Source organism: Triticum dicoccoides, chromosome 1B (assembly GCF_002162155.2).
Source record: "Triticum dicoccoides isolate Atlit2015 ecotype Zavitan chromosome 1B, WEW_v2.0, whole genome shotgun sequence".
Classification (NCBI taxonomy): Eukaryota; Viridiplantae; Streptophyta; class Magnoliopsida; order Poales; family Poaceae; genus Triticum; species Triticum dicoccoides.
This window is the reverse complement of record NC_041381.1, coordinates 125,839,815-125,864,736: the sequence shown is the minus strand read 5'-3', so window position 1 is coordinate 125,864,736 and position 24,922 is coordinate 125,839,815. Positions and strand designations below refer to the sequence as shown.

The following is a 24,922-nucleotide window of genomic DNA, read 5'->3' as shown; positions in this document are numbered from 1 at the left end:
TCTGATAAAGCACAACACTTATACAACGAGAGTGCAAAAAGTTAACATTTGACGACAAACTGAATGTATCACTGAAAACAATTGCCACGGCCAGTGAATGTACCACGCCCGTGTGCCTGAGAGTTAAACCAGCCACTTCAAGCATGCTTCTCTTGGTCAGAGACTTGTGCACGAGATAAACTGTAAAAGTTAACATTAGACAGCAAACTACACAAGACAACGATCATCTCCCCGACTTGCTGGAGATTCGACGGTTGTTAAAATCATAACTGCTGATTTTATTTTAATTTTTTATAAAGAAAAACCATGATCAAAAACCCAGGATGTGCACAAACGCACCGTCAGGGAGACGAAACCACGATCCACAACCCACGATGTGCACAACCGCATCGACAGTGAGATCGTGCACTCCTTTGCCGCTTCCCCGCCCTTAAATTTAGACTTCCATTGCAGACTTGTCTTCCACAAACAACAGAAATCGCCATTGCGCTCCCACTCACTGTTCCCCACAAAATATCAGGTTGCAGGAGGACGAACTGCTCCAAGCCATGGGATTCACCAAGGAATTCGAGGTGCAGGACCATGGCAACACCAATTTGCAAGTGATCCACACCAACGAGTTGCACAAGGCGGCCACCATCATCGAGCAGTACGAGCGACACCTCGAATTCGAGCGCCACAAGATCGTTGGAGTTGATGTGGAGTACACCAACGACGTTGGCCAAGAGCAGAAACCAGCCCTCGTCCAACTCTCCATCGGCAAAGATCATCTGGTGCTGCTCTTTCAACTGAGTGCCGCCGACAAGAACTGCACCAGGTTCGACAACTTCCTCGCCGACCCCAGGTACACATTTGCTGGCTTCTCCATTGACAGCGACATAGAGATGCTCGGCCACGTCGGACTGGAGATCGCCCACTTCGTCAACATCCCGAAGGAATGGAGGGTGCCTACAGCTACCAAGCCCCTGGACTCGCTTGGTGATGTCTCAGGCATCCTTGTCCACGACTACTACAAGGACATGAAGAAGAAGATCACCAACGCAGAGCACCAGCGCTGGGCGCGCATGCCCCTGACCATGAGGCACATCGAGTATGCGGCAAAAGATGCTTACACTGCGTACGAGATATGGAGCCGCCTCACCACTATCCAGGAAGGGCTCCGCCGGGCAAAACTCGAGAAGGAGCAGTATAGGAAGCGCGCAAGGTCCTGGGGCGACTACGACTACTGAAGCAGGTGGTCCTGGCCAAGAAAAGTATCTACAAGATTGCTCATGCCATTCTAGATTTCTCGTTACATTTGCTTTCTTTCAAGACTACCGTTTGCTTGTTCTAAATTTAGATTTGCTTTTGTCGCAGTTAACCTTGTAGTTTGCTTCCAGTTTACATATGTTGTGAAAAAGTTTATTTCCAATGCAATGTTGGAGTTTTCCATTATTAGAATATATTGGCGTGAACTAGAAAATATAAACACAGTACAGATGCTACACGATTAGCGTAACGCACATGCACTACTAACTTTGTGGATGCAACGTCGAAATGCAGGGACAACAACTACAAAATGCTACTAAAAGCAATGCACAATGTTCTATAAAACCATTGCACATGCAATATTAAAAATAGTTCGAATGCAACACTTTTGAAAAACATTTTGAATACAGAGGTAGTTAGGTGTTTATTCTCCTTGCAAAACATTACTTACGTCCATGACCCTCAAAGAAGAACACTACAGAGGCACGGTTGTCCGTCAATAACACCAACTACTTAAAACACCCATGGAGGCACTTCTGTGCCTCCACTCCTATGGGGACCGTGCGTAAATTTGCTTCAGGTCCGTTAATGAGGCCGAATGACTTCAAAGACACATCAAACTCATAAGCCATGGCCCCCGCAATGAAAACGTGCCAATGAAAGCTTCTTGAAAACGGAGGCACACCTTCACGTGCTTGCACCACGATCCTTTGCGTCCGTACCTCCCTTAGAATCACGTCCATGCCTTACGGCCAACTTCCGACGTATCGGGTCGATGAAGATTTGCATCCTACACCTCCGTGCCTCGACAAGTACGACGACCGTGCTTGTAACTATGAAGCGTATAGGACAACTTAGGGTCGACCTTGCAACTATTTCAGACATAACCGTGCATGTTCCGTCAACACATTCATGCCTCTCAAATTTAACTAAAAAACATTCCAGAAAAACAGTAACAGACGCCTATTGTCAATCCTCACGTCACATACATTCGACATACATTCCTTCGTCACACAAGTAATAGCGGTGCCTCTGCCACGGAACATATATTTGAAAAATGATTCTTCCTACATATGTGGTTTTTTGCGTATGTAGTTGAGTGCATGGCTATCTATTCGTGCCCGCGCCTCACGTCGCACCGTAGCACGAATTAACGTCCGTACAATCACGTAGATTCATCTCCGTGCCTCACGTAGCATCGTATCTATGCCTCTTGTTGCGCCTCTCGTTGTATGAGTGCTTCTTGCAGCTGCCTGTCCACGTCTCTCGTTGCTTCTCGTTATTTCTATCCATCTGGTAGCGTCTGTTGCAACACGGACACACAACAGTGCCTCTGAAGAAACACAACACTGCTCCTCCCAGCGAACGTATGAAGAAAACATTTGCCACTCCTTATGAATGTACCACGCCTGTGTGTCTGAGAGTTAAACCAGCCACTTCAAGCATGCTTCTCTTGGTCAGAGACTTGTGCCTCTACATACTGCCCCTGCATGCCTCACTAGATAAATTGTAAAAGTTAACATTTGACAGCAAACCACGCAAGAGAGCTATCATCGCCACGACTTGCTGGAGATACGATGGTTGTTAAAAACATAACTGCTGATTTATTTTAATTTTTTATATAGAAAAACCACGATCAAAAACCCAGGATGTGCACAACCGCACCGTAAGGGAGACGAAACCACGATCAAGAACCCACGATGTGCACAACCGCATCGACAATGAGATCGTGCATTCCTTTGCCGCTTCCCCACCCTTAAATTTACACTTCCGCTGCGGACTTGTCTCCCACAAACAACAGAAATCGCCATTGCGCTCCCACTCACTGTTCCCCACGAAATACCAGGTTGTAGGAGGACGAACTGCTCCAGGCCATGGGATTCAGCATGGAATTCAAGGTGCAGGCCCACGGAAACACCAAGTTGCAAGTGATCAACACCAACGAGTTGCACAAGGCGGCCACCATCATCGAGCAGTACGAGCGACACCTCGAATTGGAGCACCACAAGATCGTCGGAGTTGATGTGGAGTACACCAACGACGTTGGCCAAGATCAGAAACCAGCCCTCGTCCAGCTCTCCGTCGGCATGGATCATCCGGTGCTGCTCTTTCAACTGAGCGCCGCCGACAAGAACTGCACCAGGTTTGACATTCCTCGCCGACCCCAGGTACACGTTTGTTGGCTTCTCCATTGACGGCGACATAGAGATGCTCGGCCGCGTCGGATTGGAGATCGCCCACTTCGTCGACATCCAGAAAGAATGGAGGGTGCCTACAACTACCAAGCCTCTGGACTCCCTTGGGGACGCCTCGGGCATCCTTGTCCACGACGTAGAGCTCACCAACGCAGAGAAGCAGCGCTGGGCGCGCATGCCCCTGTCCATGAGGCACACCGGGTATGCGGCAAAGGACGCTTACGCTGCGTACGAGATATGGAGCCGCCTCACCATCATCCAGGAAGGGCTTCGTCAGGCAAAACTTGACAAGAAGCAGACCAGGAAGCGCGCTAGGTCCTATGGCAACTACGACTACTGAAGCAGGTGGTCTCGGCCAAAAGAAGTATCTAGAACATTGCTCACGCCATTCTTGATTTCTCATTAGATTTGCTTTATCTCAAGACTGCCGTTTTCTTGTTACAAATTTAGGTTTGCTTGTGTCGTAGTTAACCTTGTACTTTGCTTGCAGTTTACGTGTCTTTTGCACAAGTTTATTTCCAGTGTACCACATAGGCACTTATGTGCCTCTCATACCAAGGAGACCGTGCGTAACTTGCCTTCAAGCAGTTTTACGCAACATTCTAGACGCCAACCAAAAGATTCACCTTCTCTTTAATAAGTTTATTAACAAGGTCTAATGCCTTAGAAAGCACATGCAGCTCATAGTCCATGCCCCCCACAATGAAAACGTGTGAATGACAGCTTCTTTAAAGCAGAGGCAGCTTTAAAGCAGAGGCACACCTTCACATCCTTGCATCACGATCCTTTTGCGTCCGTACCTCCGTTAGAATCACGTCCGTGCCTCCAGTTTGTTACGTGTGTGCCTCTATGTCGAGTAAAACGTTACGTGTGTGCCTCTATGTCGAGTAAAACCGTACCTCTGTCCATGTTCTCAGAAGCACATTTGTGGCTTTTTTGGGCATGTTGTTGAATGCCTCTATAGAATCTAACCATGTTGAAACCATATTCAAATCTAACCACACTGAAATCTCTAGAATAAAATATGTGCCCCAGTTGAGACGTTTATTTTGTACTACTTGAAACTGCAATCTATAATAAAACAATACAGTGTAATAAAACATGTGCCTTCCAACAAAAATATTGTACTGGAAACTATAATTTGTAATAAAACATACACCTTCCGTCACAAATTAATTGGCTCAACATTGCACTAACCAGTACAATGTGAATTGTTCTACCTGGTACGAAGTTATTACAAAGTTGACACATTTCTTTTTGGATGGGGCAGTACTACTACTTAAGAACAAAACACGATTGCTTGACATGGAAACGAAACTGTCTCCATTTTGACATCGACAATTGCTTGACATGGAAAGCATAAAAACCATGGAAAAGCAAACATTACCAAGAAAACTACACTACTCCCCGTCGTCGGAGATGTCCACTATCTCCATTCTAACATCGACGTCATTGGCCTCCGCCTCCTGCTCCGCATCCAGCTCGTCGAAGAGAGCATCGGTCTTCGCCTGTTCTTCCTGGAGGAAGTGCTGGTTGGACTTACGCCTCATCTTGGATGGACTCCAGGATAGCGGTCTGCTCCGCCATCAAGGCCGACTCACCGAGATAGAACTCCGCCTCGTCTTCCTCGTCTACGCCTTCCTCGTCGTCCTCGTCATCCTCGTCGTCCACTCCTTCCTCGTCGTCCTCCTCATCCTTGTCGTCCACGCCTTCCTCGTCGTCCTCCTCATCCTCGTCCACGCCTTCCTCGTCGTCCTCCTCAACCTCGTCACCCACCTCCTCTTCCTCCATCAGATCTCCCCCAACTGGATCACCCCCCTCCTCTTCCTCCATGAGATCTCCCCCCACAAGATCAACTCCCTGCATGAGCTCTGACGCATGCCCCTCCACTTCCCCCACCTCCCCAATCTCCTCCGGCCCCAGTGAGTCTGGAGACATGCCCGCTGCGACCCGAGCGGCGCACCTCGAACGGATGTTCTCCTGCAACTGAAAGCGGCGCTCGGGAGTAAGCATCGTGTAAGTAGTTATCTTGTGCCGAACCATGGCGGGGAACATCACAAACGAAAAGAGGAAGATGGATGATTTCCTAGGATTGCCGACGAAAGAGGGAGAAGCAGGATGATGTCTAGTGGTGGCGGACGCCACTCGGCTTAAATAACTGCTCCTTGACCTCGAGCGACGAGCCGGAACGCTGACACGCGGCATTCACTTCCTCGACGGATGAGGCGGCCATCGGTCCTTTTGGATTCCGCAACATCGACACGTGGCGTTCACTCTATTAAATACTACCTCCACCTCCTGCAGAGCAGCGTCACCAGAGGAAACGCCCGTCGGACCCTTGGGTTTCCGGAGCGGCGTCCAGCCAGCGTTCACACGACGCCCGTCGAACGGTGGGGTTTCTGCAATCAACACACGAATGTGACACTGGGTAACGCATCAGCATGCCAGTCCTGGCTTCATAGTTGTGCCTTTCAGTGTGAACGATTCAACAGAATTATTTGGAACACCAAGATAAACTAACATCACTCTACACAATGCCACGTCGTGCCTTCCTGGGACCCATGACCGTGCGAGGAATATACCACACCAGCATCTCTCGAATAGGACATTCCGTGCCTCACAGAGTAAACAGTGGGTGTTCACATCTGAACCAGTTCCGCTGGGACTCCCCAATTAAGGAAAGAACCTGACGGTGCCTTTGCGGGCTGAACGCCCATGCCTTTCCATTTGGTCGAGTCGAAGAAATCATTCGGAACTCAAACACACGGGAATGTGACTCTATATTATACGGCAACATGCCTTTTAGCACTTCACGCCCGTGCCTGCGACCCTTAACACTGGCACGAACGTCCATGCCATCGTCAGTGCATAAGTCATCGTCCGCGCCTATATTCACTTCACGCCCGTGCCTCTAATAAAAGAAGTATGACGTAACTCAGTATAGAACTGTGGGTTTTGAAAACAATGAACTTATGCTTTTAAACAACTCGACACTCGAATCGGCCACTCACAAAGTAAACAGCTAGCATTAACATCTAAACCCATCCTGCCTTCATTCCACGATAAACGTGCGAACGTGACTATGGGAAAGACGTATCCATGCCCCCATGGGATTCACGTGCGTGCCTATATTTATCAAAGAGTCAACGGAATCATTTCAAACACAAATACACGCGAACGTGACTCCATATAAAACTACACCTTGAAATTGTTGGATGCAAGCCCGTGTCTCTGACCCGAAACACTGCCAACACAGAAAAGCCACGAACGTACACGCCTTCATCAGTACGTCATTACAATACTAGGTACACAAACACAGACAAGCGTGACTCTATATAATACCACACCATGCCTATGGCTCTCCATCAGATCGAGTCAATGCCTTTATCGAGTACTACACACAACAACAACAACAAAGAACCGTGATCGTGCTTTTGAAAACAAGGAAAGAAGCTTTCAAAAACAGCTTCAACAGTGAGTGTTCGCATCTGAACCCATTCCGTTGGGTTACCCCAACTAAAGAAATGAACGTGACTCTGGCTAATAAGAAGACTTGCCTCCTAAGGATTCACGTCCATTCCTCTCCAACAGAATGAGTGAGTGCGATCATTTCGAAATACCAAAAGAATACACCGATGGTAATGTGACTCTGACTGTGCGTAATGCAACCATATGCCTCTGTCGGCTGACCGGCCCTGCCTCTCGGTCTGAACGAGTCGACAGAAGCATTCGAAACAGAAACAGGGGCGAGTGTGCCTCTGTATGAAACAGCACCATGCCTTTGTGGGACGCACGCCAGTGCCTGTGACCCGAAATATTGCTAAGAGGCACGAAAGTCCACGCGTTTATGAGTACAAGTCTTGATGCTACTTAGTACAGAACCGTGGCTATACGGACTTCAGGCCCGTGTTTTGCTTGAAAAACATGCCTTCTACATCCACGCGTATGTGCGCCTAACAAGCAAGGAACGAACCCTGACGGTGCCTTTGTGGGCTGAACGCCCATGCCTCTAATAAAAGAAGTATGACGTAACTCAATACAGAACCATGGCTTTTGAAAACAAGGAACTTACGCTTTTAAACAACTCGACTCTTGAATCGGCCACTCACAAAGTAAACAGCTAGCATTAACATCTAAACCCATCATGCCTTCATTCCACGATAAACGTACGAACGTGACTACGGGAAAGACGAATCCATGTCCCCATGGGATTCACGTGCGTGCCTATATTTATCAAAGAGTCAACGGAATCATTTCGAACACAAATACACGCGAACATGACTCCATATAAAACTACACCATGAAACTGTTGGATGCAAGCCCGTGTCTGTGACCCGAAATACTGCCAACACAGAAAAGCCACAAACGTACATGCCTTCATCAGTACGTCATTACAATACTAGGTACACAAACACAGACGAGCATGACTCTATATAATACCACACCATGCCTATGACTCTCCATAAGATCGAGTCAATGCCTTTATCGAGTACTACACACAACAACAACAAAGAACCATGACTGTGCTTTTGAAAACAAGGAAAGAAGCTTTCAAAAACAGCTTCAACAGTGAGTGTTCGCATCTGAACCCATTTCGCTGGGTTACCCCAACTAAAGAAATGAACGTGACTCCGGCTAATAAGAAGACTTGCCTCCGCAGGATTCACGTCCATTCCTCTCTAACAGAATGAGTGAGTGCGATCATTTCGACATACCAAAAGAATACACCGATGGTAATGTGACTCTGACTGTGCGTAATGCAACCATATGCCTCTGTCGGCTGACCGGCCGTGCCTCTCGGTCTGAACGAGTCGACAGAAGCATTCGAAACAGAAACAGGGGCGAGTGTGCCTCTGTATAAAACAGCACCATGCCTTTGTGGGATGCACGCCAGTGCCTGTGACCCGAAATATTGCCAAGAGGCACGAAAGTCCATGCGTTTATGAGTACAAGTCATGACGCTACTTAGTACAGAACCGTGGCTATACGGACTTTAGGCCCGTGTTTTGCTTGAAAAACATGGCATCGTGATGTGCGTTCTTTCTTGAAAATCGTGCCTTCTACATCCACGCGTCTGTGCGCCTAACAAGCAAGGAACAAACCCTGACGGTGCCTTTGTGGGCTGAACGCCCGTGCCTCTCCGTCAGACTGAGTCGACGGAATTATTCAGAACACAAACACATGGGAACGTGACTCTATATTATGCGGCAGCATGCCTTTTACCGCTGCACGTCCGTGCCTGTGACCCTTAACACTGCCACGAACATCCACGCCATTGTCAGTGCACAAGTCATGTCGCTGCCCGGTACAGAACCGTGGTTGTATTCACTTCCCGCCCGTGCTTCTAATAAAAGAAACACCACGTAACTCAGCACAAAGCCGTGCCTTTTAAAAACAAGGAGCTTACGCTTTTAAACACCTGACTGTTGAACCGGCCACTCGCAAAGTAAACTTTAAGCGTTAACATCTAAACTCATTCTGCTTTGTTTCAATATTAAACGTACAAAACGTGACGCTCCGACAGACCCAACCATGCCCTCATGGCATTCATGTCCGTGCCTCTCCATTTGATCGAGTCGACGCAATTATTCTGAAACCAAACACAGACGAGCGTGACTCTACATAGTACCACACCATGACTATGCCTCTGCACTCAATGTGCCTCACAGAATATACAGAGTCACACTGGCCCGTGTTTCACGCCCGTGACTCTACATAATACTACACTTACCGTGACGTGCGTTATTTGCTTCAAAAACGTGACTTCTACATCGACGCGACTGCGTGCTTAACGTGACTCAGCCTAATGGGAAAACGTGACTCAATAGACTCGACGCCCGTGCGTATCCAAGTGAACGAGTAAGCGGAATCACAGAGTATACAGAGTTACACTCGCCCGTGTTTCTGACGAAACAGTGAATCGTGGGTGTTCACTATTGAAGCTGACCGGCCGTGCCTCTCCGTCTGAACGAGTCGACAAAAGCATTCAAAACAGAAAGTCGATGAGTTTAATAGTACAAATCATGACCCTACATGGACTTCAGGTCCGTGTTTTTCATATTCGTGTCTCTCGAATCGGCCATGCTTTCACCTTCATGTTTTGGCACCGTGACATGCGTTATTTGCTTGAAAAACGTGACCTAGCGTGACCCAGCCTAATGCAAAAATGAGACTCAATAGACTCCACGCCTGTGCGTATCCAAGTGAACGAGTAAGTGGAATCATTTGAACCAAAACTACGCACGGTTCAGCAAAACGTTCTCCCCGCGGGAAAACAAAATGCCTCTGGTGGAAGCACAACCGTGCTCCAACTGCTAACAGGCGACATCCATGACCTTAGCCTACTCATCTACATGTGCCAACAAACGAAACAACACGACAACAATGCAAAGCATAAATGCCTTACAGATTCATGGCAGTACAAACGGCCACATGCCCCATCGCAACGGAAAAACATGCTACAAGATCTCTGCCTACACTCCAGCAACGTTCTTGATCGGCTGCTGGGCGAGCACGTCTTCAATCTCCTTCTTCGTCGCCTCATAACTTTTCTCCACAGCAGCAAAGGAATCCTCCACCAGGCTCTTGTACTTGACGAGGACCCCAGCATTCTCATCCATAAGCTGCCCCACTTCGCCCGACAGCTTCTGCACCAACGCATGGCTCTGCTCATACAGATTCTTCAAGCGGGCGGCCTCCCGATCCTTCTGGTCGAGCTCGTTTAGAAGCTTCTCATTCTCACACAAAGATCGAACTATGAGACCAGTGGACTTCTCCACAGAGGCATTGCTCTGCTGCAGCAACTTCTCCAAGCGAGCGATGAACTGCTGCTCCTTAATTAACTCATCGAGCAAGTCGTCGCTGGCTAAGGAATTCTGTACTTCCATCTTGCCGAGATCATCTCCATGGCGAATGCGCTTGTGGGAGGAATTGCATCCACGCGAGAGATCGTTCGACACCTGGGCAACGAGGCAGGATATTCCTGCCGCCGCTACAGCGTAGCGGCGGCACCTCTCCCTTCTTTCTGTGGCCTTTGTCCTTGCTGCCTGACGCTTGAACATCCAGAACCCCTCTTACCGGCCATGGCGAAAGCAAGGAGCTACCAGCAAGAAAGAGGTGCCTGTCTCTGGAGAATTGTGGACATGGGGTGTTTGATGAGAAGGTAGCTTTTTATAACATACGCAAAGCAGTCAGATGGTCAAACGGAGTAACCGGCGCCTCGAATTCTCCCAATCTCTCTTAAATACCTCGAACTCTGCACGGCTGGGAAACACCAGTACTATCATTTCGTCTTCCCGTGCGTTCGTCCACACCACAACCACTCAACTTCTTTCCAATGGTCCGTACATATTCAACAGAAAACATCTCAAACACAGTTAACTTACTGTGTACGTCTGTCTGTATTCCAGAGAACTTACTGTCGAATTCATACCATTCTCCATTGACATTTTTTGTTTTGAAATGATATTTATATCAAAATCTAACTCCAGGTGACTCGTTCATGACGCTACTTAGTACAGAGTCGTGGCTATACGGACTTCACGTCCGCGTTTTGCTTGAAAAACATGGGATCGTGATGTGCGTTCTTTGCTTGAAAAACGTGCCTTCTACATCCATGCGTCTGTGCGCCTAACAACCAAGGAACGAACCCTGACGGTGCCTTTGTGGGCTGAACACCCGTGCCTCTCCGTCTGATCGAGTCGACGAAATTATTCGGAACACAAACACACGGGAGCGTGGCTCTATATTATACGGTAGCATGCCTTTTAGCGCTTCACGCACCTGCCTGTGACCCTTAACACTGCCACGAACATCCACGCCATCGCCACTGTACAAGTCATGTCGCTACCTGGTACAGAACCGTGGTTGTATTCACTTCACGTTCATGCTTCTAATAAAAGAAGCGCCACGCAACTCAGCACGAAGCCGTGGCTTTTTAAAACAAGGAGCTTACGCTTTTAAACACCTCGACTGTGCAAAGTAAACTTTTAGTGTTAACATCTAAACCCATTCCGCTTTGTTTCCATAATATACGTATGAAATGTGATGCTCTGACAGACCCAACCATGCCCTCATGGAATTCATGCCGGTGCCTCTTCTTCTCAACGAGTCAACGGAATCATTTCGAACACAAATACAGGATACCATGTCGTGCCTTCCTGGGACCCATGACCGGGCGAAGAATATACAACACCAGTGTCTCTCGAATAGTCCATTCCGTGCCTCATAGAGTAAATAGTGGGTGTTCACCATGACCTCGAACCAAACCGTGCCTTTCTGCGATTAACGCCCGTGCTTCTCCATCTGACCGAGTCGACAGAATTATTCTGGAACCAAACACATACGAGCGTGACTCTACATAATACCACACCATGCCTATGCCTCTCCACTCAATGTGCCTCACAGAATATACAGTCACACTGGCCCGTGTTTCACGCCCATGACTCTATATAATACTACACTTACCGTGACATGCGTTATTTGCTTGAAAAACATGACTTCTACATCGATGCGACTACGTGCCTAACGTGACTCAGCCTAATGGGAAAACGTGACTCGATAGACTCGACGCCCGTGCATATCCAAGTGAACGAGTAAGCGGAATCATTTGAACCAAAACTACGCAAGATTCGACAAAACGTGCTCCCCGCGGGTGAACGAAATGCCTCTGGTGGAAGAACAACCGTGCTCCTACTGCTAACATGCGACATCCATGACCCTAGCCTAACCATCTACATGTACCAACAGAACGTTTTGGTCACGTCCATTCCTCTCCAACAGAACAAGTGAAAGGAATCATTTGGAAATACCAAAAGCATACACCCGTGGCAACGAGACTCTGACCAATGCGCTAACATGCTTCCATTGAGTTCATGTCCATGCCTCTCCAAAAGAACCATGAAACGTGACTCTGAGTAACGCCAAACCATGCCCCTGTGCATCGCACAACAACACTAAAATCAAAAAATGCTAACATCCCACAGACTAAGACTTAAGAAAGCCAAGCAAAAAACAAGCTCATCGAAGTACACAGAAAGATGCAGCAGTCTTGATGTCCAAACCTACGATATAAGATTGGAGACGCTTCCCCTTTTTCCATAGGAGGATAATAGCTGGTGGCCTCACTTCCATGCGACTCACCATGGAACGTCATAGAAAATGTCTGTAACACACGCAGGAATGAATGTGACTCTGGGTAACACCAAACCATGCCACCGTGGATGTCACCACACTAAAATAAAAAACGTTCTGGCAGTTGAGCAAGCAAGGAAAAAAACAAGACCATCAAAGCCCACAGAAAATTACACCAATCTTGATGTCCAGACGGGCGGTCGAAGATTCGAGACGGTTCGACCATTTCCCTCTCTCCCTCCACTACTTTCTTGCTTTTTCTTTCGCACCAAAAATCTCAAACACTTCACCAGTTCCCCTCTCTTGAACACCCTCGTCTTTCCTTCTGCCCCCATTATCCAATCCAGCAGACCAACCAAAAATCGAAATCGCATACGCCTCACCCACCAGCCGCCATCCACTTCGAGATACAAGCAGTCAGTCGGTGCCCGTGAAAGCATCAAAAACCTCTCCCGACGGCGGCGGCGACTGACGGTGACGACCCGTGCTCGCGGCAGAGATACCAACAGAGAGCAAGGACAAAAACAAGCCGATGGATGCGACGAATCCCTCACAACCAATCGAAGGTAAAAAAATATTAATCCATTACATTCCATTACCACAGGTCGATCAAAGCGATTTCCCCCCTTTTTGACGGACATGAACCCTCACGGCCACACAAAACCGTGTTTCCAAAAAGTCTGTCTAAACTTTTCTAGCAAAATTGAAATAAGGTAGACACGCGTGCAATGGGATGCTACCCTTACCCGTCACAGAAATCTGCTCGCAAGGAATTTTCCTAAAATGTACTGTGCATGCCAGAACTATCTAGAACACCGCTCTAGATTCAAACCATGAGAGCATCCTTAAATTCAAAACCTGGTATTTACAGGAGATTCTATATATCCCTTGGTTGCCCCTCTTTCAAATTACATGCCTCTCTCGTATTAACGTCCGTGCACCAATAATAGATCTAGCTGTGCGCTTACAGCGTGAAACAACATGTGCCTCTCGGACAATACTGTTTTTTTGTCCACGGGATGCATCTCCTCTTTTTGCTATGAAATTCAATTATGGTTCTACTGCTGCTAACGCCTGGGCATTTTTATGCCGCAAGGACTGGTAATAAGGAAAACAGGGTACCTGCGGAACAGCCTGCCTTGCAGCAAGGTACTATAAAAGGCTCACACAATCCATATAACAAAAACTATGTAGCAGCAGCATTAAGTTAACCAATTGTGTCCACAAAATCCTGGGAAATTGCACTTCAATGAAATTTTTCACACACTATGTGTATTATTATTCATCCAAGAACATTTTATCTTACACTCTAAACCGTACAGTTATTGCTCCAATTTACATAATATCATTTGTAGTGTATTTTTTCCTATGAAAAAAGACTTCCCCTCACTGATATGGACCTGACAGCAGACATACTGGTCACACCTGACCCTAATTTCTATCAATGATTGGCGAAACAAAGAGTTAGTGGGAAGACTTGATATAACAAGAAAACAATGGATTGATCGCTTTTTTAGGTCACGAAATGAAAGAAAAGGGCTATCTTATGAATCTATGTAGATTAACCTTCAGAATCTTTTTTGTGCAACCGTGGAAGACATACTTTTAAAACTATATCCCATTTATTTCGATGTTACTTCGTAATCCTTTTGTTACATAATCATCGTGCAGGTGACAGAGAAGTAGATATTGGAACGATTTTGTCTAAACTTAATAGCTCATATCCAGGAAAACCAGACATCTCTCCTCACCCGTCAGAAAAAAGAACGAAGCAGACCATGGACATCGAAGCACCCGAGAAAGTGCCAGCACTAGCTTCCAGCAGGGAGGGCAACAAAAAGCAAGTGACTAGCAGCAAAAAGAGGAGCAATCAGAAACCAAGACTGTCATTCCTCCTAGAGGAAAAAGACAAAAGAGAAAGGACAAAACTCAACTCATCAGTGATGGTGGTAGCTTGAAGCAGCAGCAGCCAAGTCCTCTAATGATAACCCCGCCAGCAGTTCCACACGCCGACAATGATGTAAATAAAGCTAAGAAGAAAAACAAAAGACAACGGTTGGAAGAAGACGAGGATGATGCCAGCAAAGAGTCAAAGCGTGATACTCCCGACGATGACGATGGCACAAAACACGATGATGATGTCATTTGTAGAGAGGGCGATGGCGCCACATGGGACAACGGTGGCGCCGCAGAGGACAGAAACAATGATGTAAAAACCATATTCTCTACAGATTTTTGCTACCGCTTTTCACCAAACCATCCTCTATAACAAAACCCTCTTTTTCTCAACAGATAAAAACAAGGTAGAAGCGCACAAAAAGAAGAAAGACAAGTGGAAAAGAATTGGCAGCACCAACGGATGATGAACAGGAGGCAACAACAAATAAGGACAAATGCGAGATCAAGGCAGGAGCAGCATTTGATAATGTCAATAAAGCATGGAAATTACTTGAGGAACGTCACCGGCAAGATGTTAGGGAAGCCGGGTTTGGAAGCATAGAGGGATGCCAAATAAAGCGCTCCATATGCAAACCGCTTGCAGCACACATCTGCGACAAACTGGACATAGAAACCATGAAAAAAAGTTCGGTGAAGCTGATCAGCAAAAAGAAATCACAATAACAAAGGAAGGCATCCACAAGGTATTTGGGTACCCAAACGGTACGGAAAAGACAGCACCAAGGCCAAATATTTCCACTGAGACAATGACCGAACTAGTCACAGAACTTGGCCTCAAGAAAATGGGTTTCCATCACGACGATCTGTTTAAAGAACTAGAAAAATTGGTGAAACAAGATGACGAACAATCAAACAGGAAATCAGTTAAAATATTTTTCCTTATTTTTTTCCACAACATTGTCTGTGGAACAACCTCCCCTACCTTCTGCAAACAAGCCATTATGGTCAAGGACTTGGACTATCCAGAAATGGCAAACATGGATTTCTGCCAGGTAATCGTCGAAAGTGTTAGGGAAAGGAGCAAGACATGGAAGAAGCACAGGTTGTTGCCCTAGGAAGAAAAGAACAAAAAGCATCTCAATGGTTTGGCGCAGGGACCAGTAATAATGTACCTCAACTGCCTGCTGCTGCCGACCGACACAAAACAAATGCGGAAGATTGCGAAGACAATGGACAAGACATCGTTACCGCGAGCAAACCACCTAAAAGAAAGTGACCTAAGGAAAATAGCTAGAGCAGACATGAAAACTGACGGAAAAGCACGACCATATGACTATGAATTTGGCAAGATACAGGTATAGCCCTATTGAATATACATGCATTATCCCTTGTAAAAACAGCTTCCAGTCTAACCAATTCCATCATGCCGAAATGATGCAGACATGGAAAGGAAAAGCATAGAGGATCTTCTATGCCAACACAGCAACACCTTCGTATTCAACACAGATGATACCAGCACAACAACAGGAGCACCAGCAAACGACCAAGCTACTACCACCTCCAACCAAGCGACAGGACAAAGCACATGTCAGCACAAGTGGAAGCAAGGAACCAGTCACAGGCACCAGCACAGGATCATATGAGATATTCAGAAGGATAGAAGACATGTTGAAACAAGTACTCGACGAAACAAAACAGATACCCGGAATAACGACCAGGGCTGGACACCAATGCAGCAAACAAGAGAAGGAATTAGATGAAAGCATGAGGAACACAGTGGTGCGACAAACAACGGCCCTGATTGATTCTCTCGAACAACTTAGAGAATTCCAGGACATTGTTCATAGGGTGAGCTTTCAAGAAGAGACGACGCTAAAGCTGCAAGATGAGCAGACGCAGGAGACACAGCTGCACCTGTACATGTCAACCACACGAAAGAAATCGTAGCCGCACCAGAACCAGGAGGGAGGAGAAAAAGAAAGAAGGAAGAACAGGACCAACAAAACAAACATGAAGGGAAGAAAAGAATAACAAAATCAAGAACACAAAACTCGGGAATTAGCCAGAGGGAGACAGAAGAACATAACAAGGTACAAAAGGAGAAAAACAAGGAGGACGTATCAACGAACACATCAAGTGCCGAAGGACAGGAAGAACAAGGTAGAAAAGTAGCTGTAGAAGCAGAGAATCAAGATGAGAAACAGGTAAATGAAAAAAGTGACTCGAAAGCGATGCTTTCAAACTTGAGCTTACAAAATCTCCCTTCAATTCTGTCAGGGACACGGCAACAGAATGCCACTAAAACATAAAGGCCAACACCACCATGTTGTCAACAACACCGAGCAAGGGGATGGAAGCAGTAGAACAAGCAACCCAACAACAGATAATGCTCCCTCAAGAGCGTCAACAGGAGCAGTACAAGAGACAAATAGCATCGGAGGCAGCAAAGACGTGAGTATAAAAAATTAGTCTCTTCTCTCTAAAAAGTATCTTCTCTCTAAACTAAAAATGCTCCTGAGTTAACTGACAAATCTGCAACAAAATATACACTCAACCAGACAAATATCATATAAACGCTCCCGCAAACGAGCCACGGGCTGATCTAGCATCGACCGTTGACAGCACGGCAGAAAAACAAGAAGAAAACAACAAAGAAGAGGTAAAACTTCCAAACCCACTTTTCCCAAATACCGTCAACTCATATTGTTTCAACTACCAGGTATTACAAGCACAGAAAAGAGAAGAGGATGCCCATGCAAGTCAGAAAGTTCATATAGAAGAGCTTTTCAGCACAAGAGCATCTCAGATGACCTATACAGGGGACAAAGCCTCAGACACTCCACCTGGTGACACACCCAAGGCTGGCATACAAAGCAAACAAAAAGTGGACGCACAAACGGATATCCCAACCACCAGCGCAAAGGTAAAATTCAACAAGAACCATTTTTCCAAAATTTATAAGAAATGTACTGCCCAGTACAACCTGTCACAGTAATACAAGAATTACAAGCAATGAATGATGCTTTTCCTTTTTCACGAAACACAGGAAACAAACGATGATGACCATGCCAAAGAACAGCAAGGAGTACAGACAGAACAAACCAAAAAACAAGGGCAAATGCTGACTAAAACAGTATGCAGTAGACCATCATCAAAGACCAACGAGGTAAAGCCACATGCACCTGCTCCTACAACGTTACAACAAAAAAGTTATGCATGCACAGATGAAATCCAAACTTTATTTAAATTTTTTGATTGAACAGAAAAAAGAAACAAATGAAGCAGGCGATGTGCCTCAAGAAGCGATAGAAAGTGCTGCTACCACTCGACAATGTACAAAAACTACACAAGACAGAGAAGAAGTGACAGGCACGGCACCGGAGAGATTGAACGTAGAGGTCAAGCTACAAAACCCCTTTCTATAGCATATAAAAAATTGGATCCACCAGAAACAAACACAGACACATTGTAATTACTTTTTGCGTTTCGATAGATGCAAGAAACAGGGGAGAGCACCAACATTCAAGGCAAACAAACACAACAACATAGGGGAATGGAACAAGCAGAAGATGTTCTTCCAACAACAGACAGCCTAACCGCCATAGACCAAGCCGGAAAACCTTTGTTGTCCGGGCAAGAAATAACAGAGATGGCAACGTCGACGCAAAACATCGAAAAGGTGAAGTTAGATAACATGCTTTTAAGGAAATTAGAAATTTGAGTGAACAAAGACACAAATGCAATCTCATTTACCTACCTCTATGTCTCAACAGCCACAAGACAAAAACGACGACACCACGGAGGTCCAAAAAGCTCAACTCACCAAAGAAAAGGTCGAAGAGGCAGCACCGGCGGAAACGACTGAAAAGGTGAAGCTACAATAAAAAAAGTTCAAAAGACACACTAAACATTTGAGTATTTTTCTTAGGGAATGGACAATAAACTACAGTGAAAATAACGACCGTATTTATTTATTTTTTAACGATGCTTTTGCACGATAACGCAGAAACCTCAACAGGACACGCACGCAGACACAAGTAAAGAAGCAAAGGGCCACAGTGCATTGGAAAACCATGCGTCAAACATTCCAGTGAAAGAGTCAGACAGCAACGAGAAAAAGGCCACACCATCAGACAAGAAAACATTGTGCTGTAAAAGATGTTGCCGCCACAAACACGGCGGTAACCCAGGGCAGCATTCAAACAAAACGTGAACCGTTGATCATACAAAACCTGGCCATCGAAGAAGGGACAAAAGACAAAGGGATCGAACACCTGTACAACAACGTCATGACAGCAAATAAGGACAAAGGGTAAGTTCATGTCAACACTAAAGAATTATTTTCTTCCAATGATTTCCTACCTTAAACATTTTATATGTATACCTGTAAATATATATGTTGCAGGCACGAGATTTTAATAAATACAGAGACGACAACAGTAACAGTCAGCCACATGGCACAAAGCTTCAACATTGGAAAGCCAGTGCGCAGCGAAACCATGGCAGTCATTCTACAGATGTTGAAAAAGCAACTCAGGGGCACAAAAAGAAAGATTCTATCAACATACAACACCGTAAGTAGAGATAATGTTTCAACAATGAATACCACTCTATCGATCAATCAACCTCTCTGTACAATTGAATTTTCAAATTTCTTCTATGCACATGTGATAAAACAAGCAGGGATCAATACGCACGGCCAACCATGAAGATCCATTGGAGTTGAAAAATAAAGACGAAGCACACATCAGAGACAAGACAATTCCTAAAAGGCTTAAAAGATTCCTTGATCTGGAAGAAGGAGAGAAACTACAAGATTTCGACATGGTAAGCACATCTCATGTTATAGATAAGACATACAATCTCGGCACTACAATTACGTCTAACCATCAACAAATCATGACTAAATCCAAAAAGGACCCCTTATTTATTTATTTTGCATTTTTGCAGTTCTTTCTACCAGTTTGCATAGGCGGGCAAGTTCAACAAAAACAAGGAACTGTGGGCCACTACTTTGTTATTACAATTAACATCAAAAAAGAGCGCTTTGAACTCCTTGACTCTTTACCAATTGAATACACAGGCACAACGGACTACTTCAACATAGTAACAAGCAGAGTAAAGAGGATATGGAAGCAAATAAGCCCATTGCTCCAACTGTCTCCAAGTAATATTGACCACTTCAAAAAGGTCAAAATGCAGATGCCACTTCAGGGAAAAACGTAAGCACTACAAAACTTTCTCCTTTTCCTTACTCATTGTAACAATTATTAATGCAATCCATAAAAAACATAGGACGTTAGGAAAACTTCACCTAAACTGCCCTACCATCTCTGGACAGCGACAATAATCAATCATCCTTCTACCTGCAGACTCGACTGTGCGTTATATATGTTCATGAACGCAAAGCACTACACCGACGATGGGGAAACAGTGTTACTAACAGAGGAACAAGTCCCAGAGTTGAGAAAGAAAATTCTCTATCAAATATTCTGCCAATACAGAGATACGGCCGCACTGTCATTAATCAACTACACCATAGGTTTGTCTTACTGAAGACAACAAAGTAAAATTCTACTTATCTAATTTTCAGAGACAAACCAATAAGTTTTTTTATTTTATTTTAACAGATATGCTGAAACCTGAGGTCGATATGGAAGACAGTGAAATGGAACAAATACATTGTGACATAATTCAACAAGAGATTCCTCCAACTCACGAGCAAATTGGGACAAGCGCTCAAGAGATAAAAGTTATTGACATTAATGACACAAGCAGTGATGAGGAGAAAGAAGATTATCATTTGAGCGGCAAGGATACCACCAAGGTGTCTGAAGAAGCACTCACGAAAGAACAAGCCCAGAAAGATTCTGGTTTACATAGGGAACAACACGCGCAGACAGACACTGATTTACAAAAGGAAGACGAACGGAAAGATCCGCCGGTAGAACCAGACAGACCACCCCCAGATAAAAACAACGAAGGCATAACACGCTCTCCTTTAGAAGTGGATAACAGGACAAAGACCGTACCAACTCGCCAACAACAGCTTTCCAAAGAGGACATTAACCCTGTTGGCGAAGATCGCGTACCAAGAACATCACCAGAGACAGAACATGCACAAGAAGAAAAGAAGGAGAAAGGAAAGATTTTATCAGAAAAGATACTTCAAAAGAGGAAATACGATGCTGAAGTCTCAATAGGACCGAGCACCAAAAACAACAACACACAAAAGGACACACCAATAACTGGGCAGCTTAACGAGCAGGCACAGTTCGGTCACAACAAGAAAAGGAGAAGGCATCTTGCAAGAGTGCAGACAAGTTCCCCAAAACCCTCGACCATTCAATCACACGAGATCAGCTCAGCAAACATAATCTCAACTAAGAGGCCATTCAAGCGAACAAGCAAGGAAATTGAGAAAGTCAACGCTCCAGCACTTGTTCCAGGAGATTTCATTTACAAAGAAAAGGCCATGCAACTCTATAGATATCTGATGAGCCGACAAGGACAAAAACAATGCGGACAGTAAGTAGATTCTCCTTGTTCCATGGAAACGATTACACAGAGCTGCACATTCTCCAACATCCAACTAACCATTCACTCAGCTAATTCTAAACCCTCCTTGCTTGTAGAGAACAACTATATAAAACCTCAAAGAGCGAAGGCTACATTTCAGGAAAATCCTTCATGGAACAAGCAGGAAAAGAAAACGCACAAATGGAGGGCTCCATGCTAAACGCGTTACTGGATGAATGGACAGAACAGAAACAGTTCAACCCAGACGTCACAACTGTACTCCCTGCAGAATTCGCAAATGTATGCATACCTCACCCACAAAAAAACCTCCGTCATTACTATGGTACAATATTTAACTAATACCACACACTCTCTTTCTTGAAGATGGTGCTAGGTCTCAATTATAAAAGAGGGGAGCTATCAGAATTCAACGAAGACGATGCACTACAAGCATTTGAACAACTTGTGCGAGGTAAAAACATCCTGCACTCGAAGATGGTAAGTTCGGAACTATTACTGAACACACGGCTTATTCTCCATGGGCTTCAACAATTAAATGAAATTCAATTTTTACATCAACAATGATCTCCTCTCTCAACGTAGATCATGATACCTCATCACACGGACAAGCACTACACGCTATATGTAATGAACAAGTACAGAGATAGCATCGACATCCTTGACTCACTGAACTATGTAAACTATGCCGATTTGTCTTGGAGTAAACACCATGTGCATCGAGCAGAACTGGTACGTACTTTTTGTACATTGATTTATTCTTTTCCTCGCGATAGTATGATACTCTTACTTTTGTCAATGCCGCACCCAAACAACAAAACATAAATGCAATCACATATGAGAAGGATGTCAGTGTTGATGAACAAGTACCACCAACTAAAAGACAAGAACGAACCAGACTGGGCAAGGATAGTAGAAAGGCCTCACAGGATCTGCACACCAAAGCAAAACGGAACACAATGCGGACACTTCTCGGCCCAATTTGCAAAACACTGGAATGGGAAAGAACTGGTCAAGGACAGAGAGGATTTTCATGTAAGTTACCAGTACATACACGTCAAATTACTTGATTTCTTTATTACCGCAATTAGTTTATTCACAATGGTGGACAACATGTAACTATAAACCATGCATTTTGACATGCCTGCAGCACATCAAGGTGGATGCAGAATGGAAACCAGAGTACGTATACACACTCATATTCGGTAAAACCAACCAAATAAAGCACCATCAACTTCCTGAAAAAATCAAAGTTTTCAAACCAGAGACTACAAACCTTTTTCCCCCATGAAAGGTAATATAACTATTTTCATTTTTACCACCACTCAACATGACAGAAGCTTCAAATATATCTTTTAGAAGCAACAGCCATAACTTTTTATCTGTTTTGACAGAGCGAGACGAAAAGAACCAGGATCAATCAATGAGCACCAACAAATACCCGCAACACCGGCATTCGTTCATACACGTGCGTAAGGCAAACGAGCTCTACGACATAGTCATGAGTGACACATGGCAGGCCAAATTCAAAAGGTGAGTTGGTTCCTTTTCCAACTGAAATTAGTTAAAGTTACGCGGCAATCATAGAAATAAGACAGAAACTAGAAAGAACAATGAATTCCTGCTTATCAGCTTGCTTGTAAGTGACATTCTAAACAGAATTTTCTTCTACTGTTTTTCCTGTAAGCAGAGAAGTAGTATTCTCGAGAGAACAACCACAGGGGAACAGCGCAACTCTCACTGGATCAAACCTAAAGGAAATTTTTGGGCCTACGAACAAGAAAAAACATAAAGGAATGGAAAAGAAGGTGCTCGATGAGTTAGCAGAAGCATGGGAGGGAAGCAAGCAAACTAAATACAAAAGACATAGACTATTATTAGGCCCAAGCTTTGCAGAGGTAAATTAAAAAAAACCACAAGGATCATACAAACTCGTCTTTTTGCAACGATTGTTTAATCTCCTGGTACCGATCTGTTCTTTCTAACTCGTTTTAATGGTTTTTTATTTGTTGCCTGCAGAATATTCTGGGTTTAAAGGATAGAAGAAAATCTATTACACAATTCACAGATGATTTCGAATGAGAGAAGGATGCCTTGGTTCCTTTGTTCCTTAAGAAATGTCAATTAGACAAGCTCAAAACAGCAAAAATGGTAATAGCGTTAAAACTATATTCTAAACTCTCCTATAGCAATAAAACTCTCCTCTAACAAAATAAAAATAAGCATTTCAAACGAAATACTATATTCTAAACTCTCCTCTAACAATAAAACTTTTGTACCGCAGGTATTCATGCCATTTCAAAAGGAAGACAGATACACACTATTAGTGCTCGACAGATATAGAAGGAAGCTTCAAATCATTGAGCCTGAAGAAACCTCTCTGGAAGAATTGAAGAGGAAAGAATGCCTGAAAAATCAACGTGATCTCCACGTGCATGATGGCAAATTAAGTAAGCAAATTGCTCAGATGGAAATCAACGAAGCCAGCAAAGAAAAGGAGTATAACAAATACCACAACCATAAAGAGAGACTGGTAAGAATTGTAAATAACATCGTCTTTCGGTTTTACAAATTACAGAACATGTCTCTCTAAAACAAAAACAAAATGCAATTCCCAGGTGCCGAGGTTCAAGGCAGTATACGAAATATTACTCGGTGAAAAATTCGAAAAGGAAAAGACTAAATGGGAAGTTCAATTTTTAAAGGACGTTCCAAAGGTGAACAAAGGTGAAACCCCGTTTGCTGTTCTGAGATTCACGCATCTCTTTGATGGCAACCACTTCATCGAAGAGATAGACAATTTCGATGTAAGTTTTCGCTTAAAACTTGTTATAAATCTGCAAGATATCATACAATTGCATGACATAATACTGATGTGTTTTTTCTCCTTATTTTTCACTGAATTTTTTATAGGATGGCACGGAACAATGGAAAGCACAACAACTGTTCAGGCTACTATTTAGCGATCAGAATACAATCAAACCCAGCAAAATGGGCGATGAGATAACAAAGATCTACGACGACATCAAGGAAAAGGAATAAAAAGTTGTTGATAAGCGAACAAGCCTAGCTAGGTTTAGAACACTAATCAGAGGAAATGTAATGCAACCAGGCTGAACTCACTGCAACAAGGATGCAAATTTTTATGTTTCTAATTTAAATGCATTGTGTAGAAAAAGGTTGTGAAATATATTAGTATTAGTACACTACCTCTTTTTCACATCCGTCAAAACATCAGAAAGTGGTTTAACCGCACATCATAGTGTGATAATGAAGCAGCAGACTCTTTTTACTGATGTAGTTCCTTGATTCTTCATTAACCAAGCATTCGAACACAAGTCAGTGCCCCAAGTCCGTCACTAGACATACATGCGTCATGTCGACACGCAGATACTCTACATACTCCTCACGCGTGGCCGCTAGGTGACTTTGATGTTTCGCGAACATTCCTCCTCTCTGCAACCGCGTGCTGCCAAATGCCACCAACCTACGGCATGCATCTGGCTTGAGTACAGACGTGACTCTCTAAATAAGTATTCAAACAATTGCACGTGGTGCCACCCACTCATGCCGTTAGAGGCCTCACTCCTATGCATCCACAATGGTGCCTCTCCTACCAGACCACCATGCATCCACAGGGTTGAGGTCCACTCATGCCCCTCGAAGCCCCACACCACTCCATGCCCGTGATGCCAGAACACACATGACTTTCTAGAGACTTGACAACCGTGACTCCCTAACTGCGTATTTGGAAGCATGCTTCTGGTACCACACTTTAGAACATCTGCAGTATTGATAGCTGTTCGAAACAACAAAAACCCAACTTCCGTGCCGGTTGAGTCTTCACCTCCGTGATTTCTGTGCCTGCATCCACGTACCTAACGTGTGACACCCCGCGACACTTACATGCT

The 24,922-nt window shown here is 44.7% G+C and overlaps 1 protein-coding gene across 1 annotated transcript; it reads left to right on the top strand.

Moving 5' to 3' along the window:
• Positions 1-548: 548 nt before the first annotated feature.
• LOC119314487 lies at positions 549-1,229 on the top strand. The gene has a single exon (XM_037589202.1). The coding sequence runs from the start codon at positions 549-551 to the stop codon at positions 1,227-1,229; it is 681 nt and encodes a 226-aa protein (XP_037445099.1).
• The last annotated feature ends 23,693 nt before the right edge of the window (positions 1,230-24,922 follow it).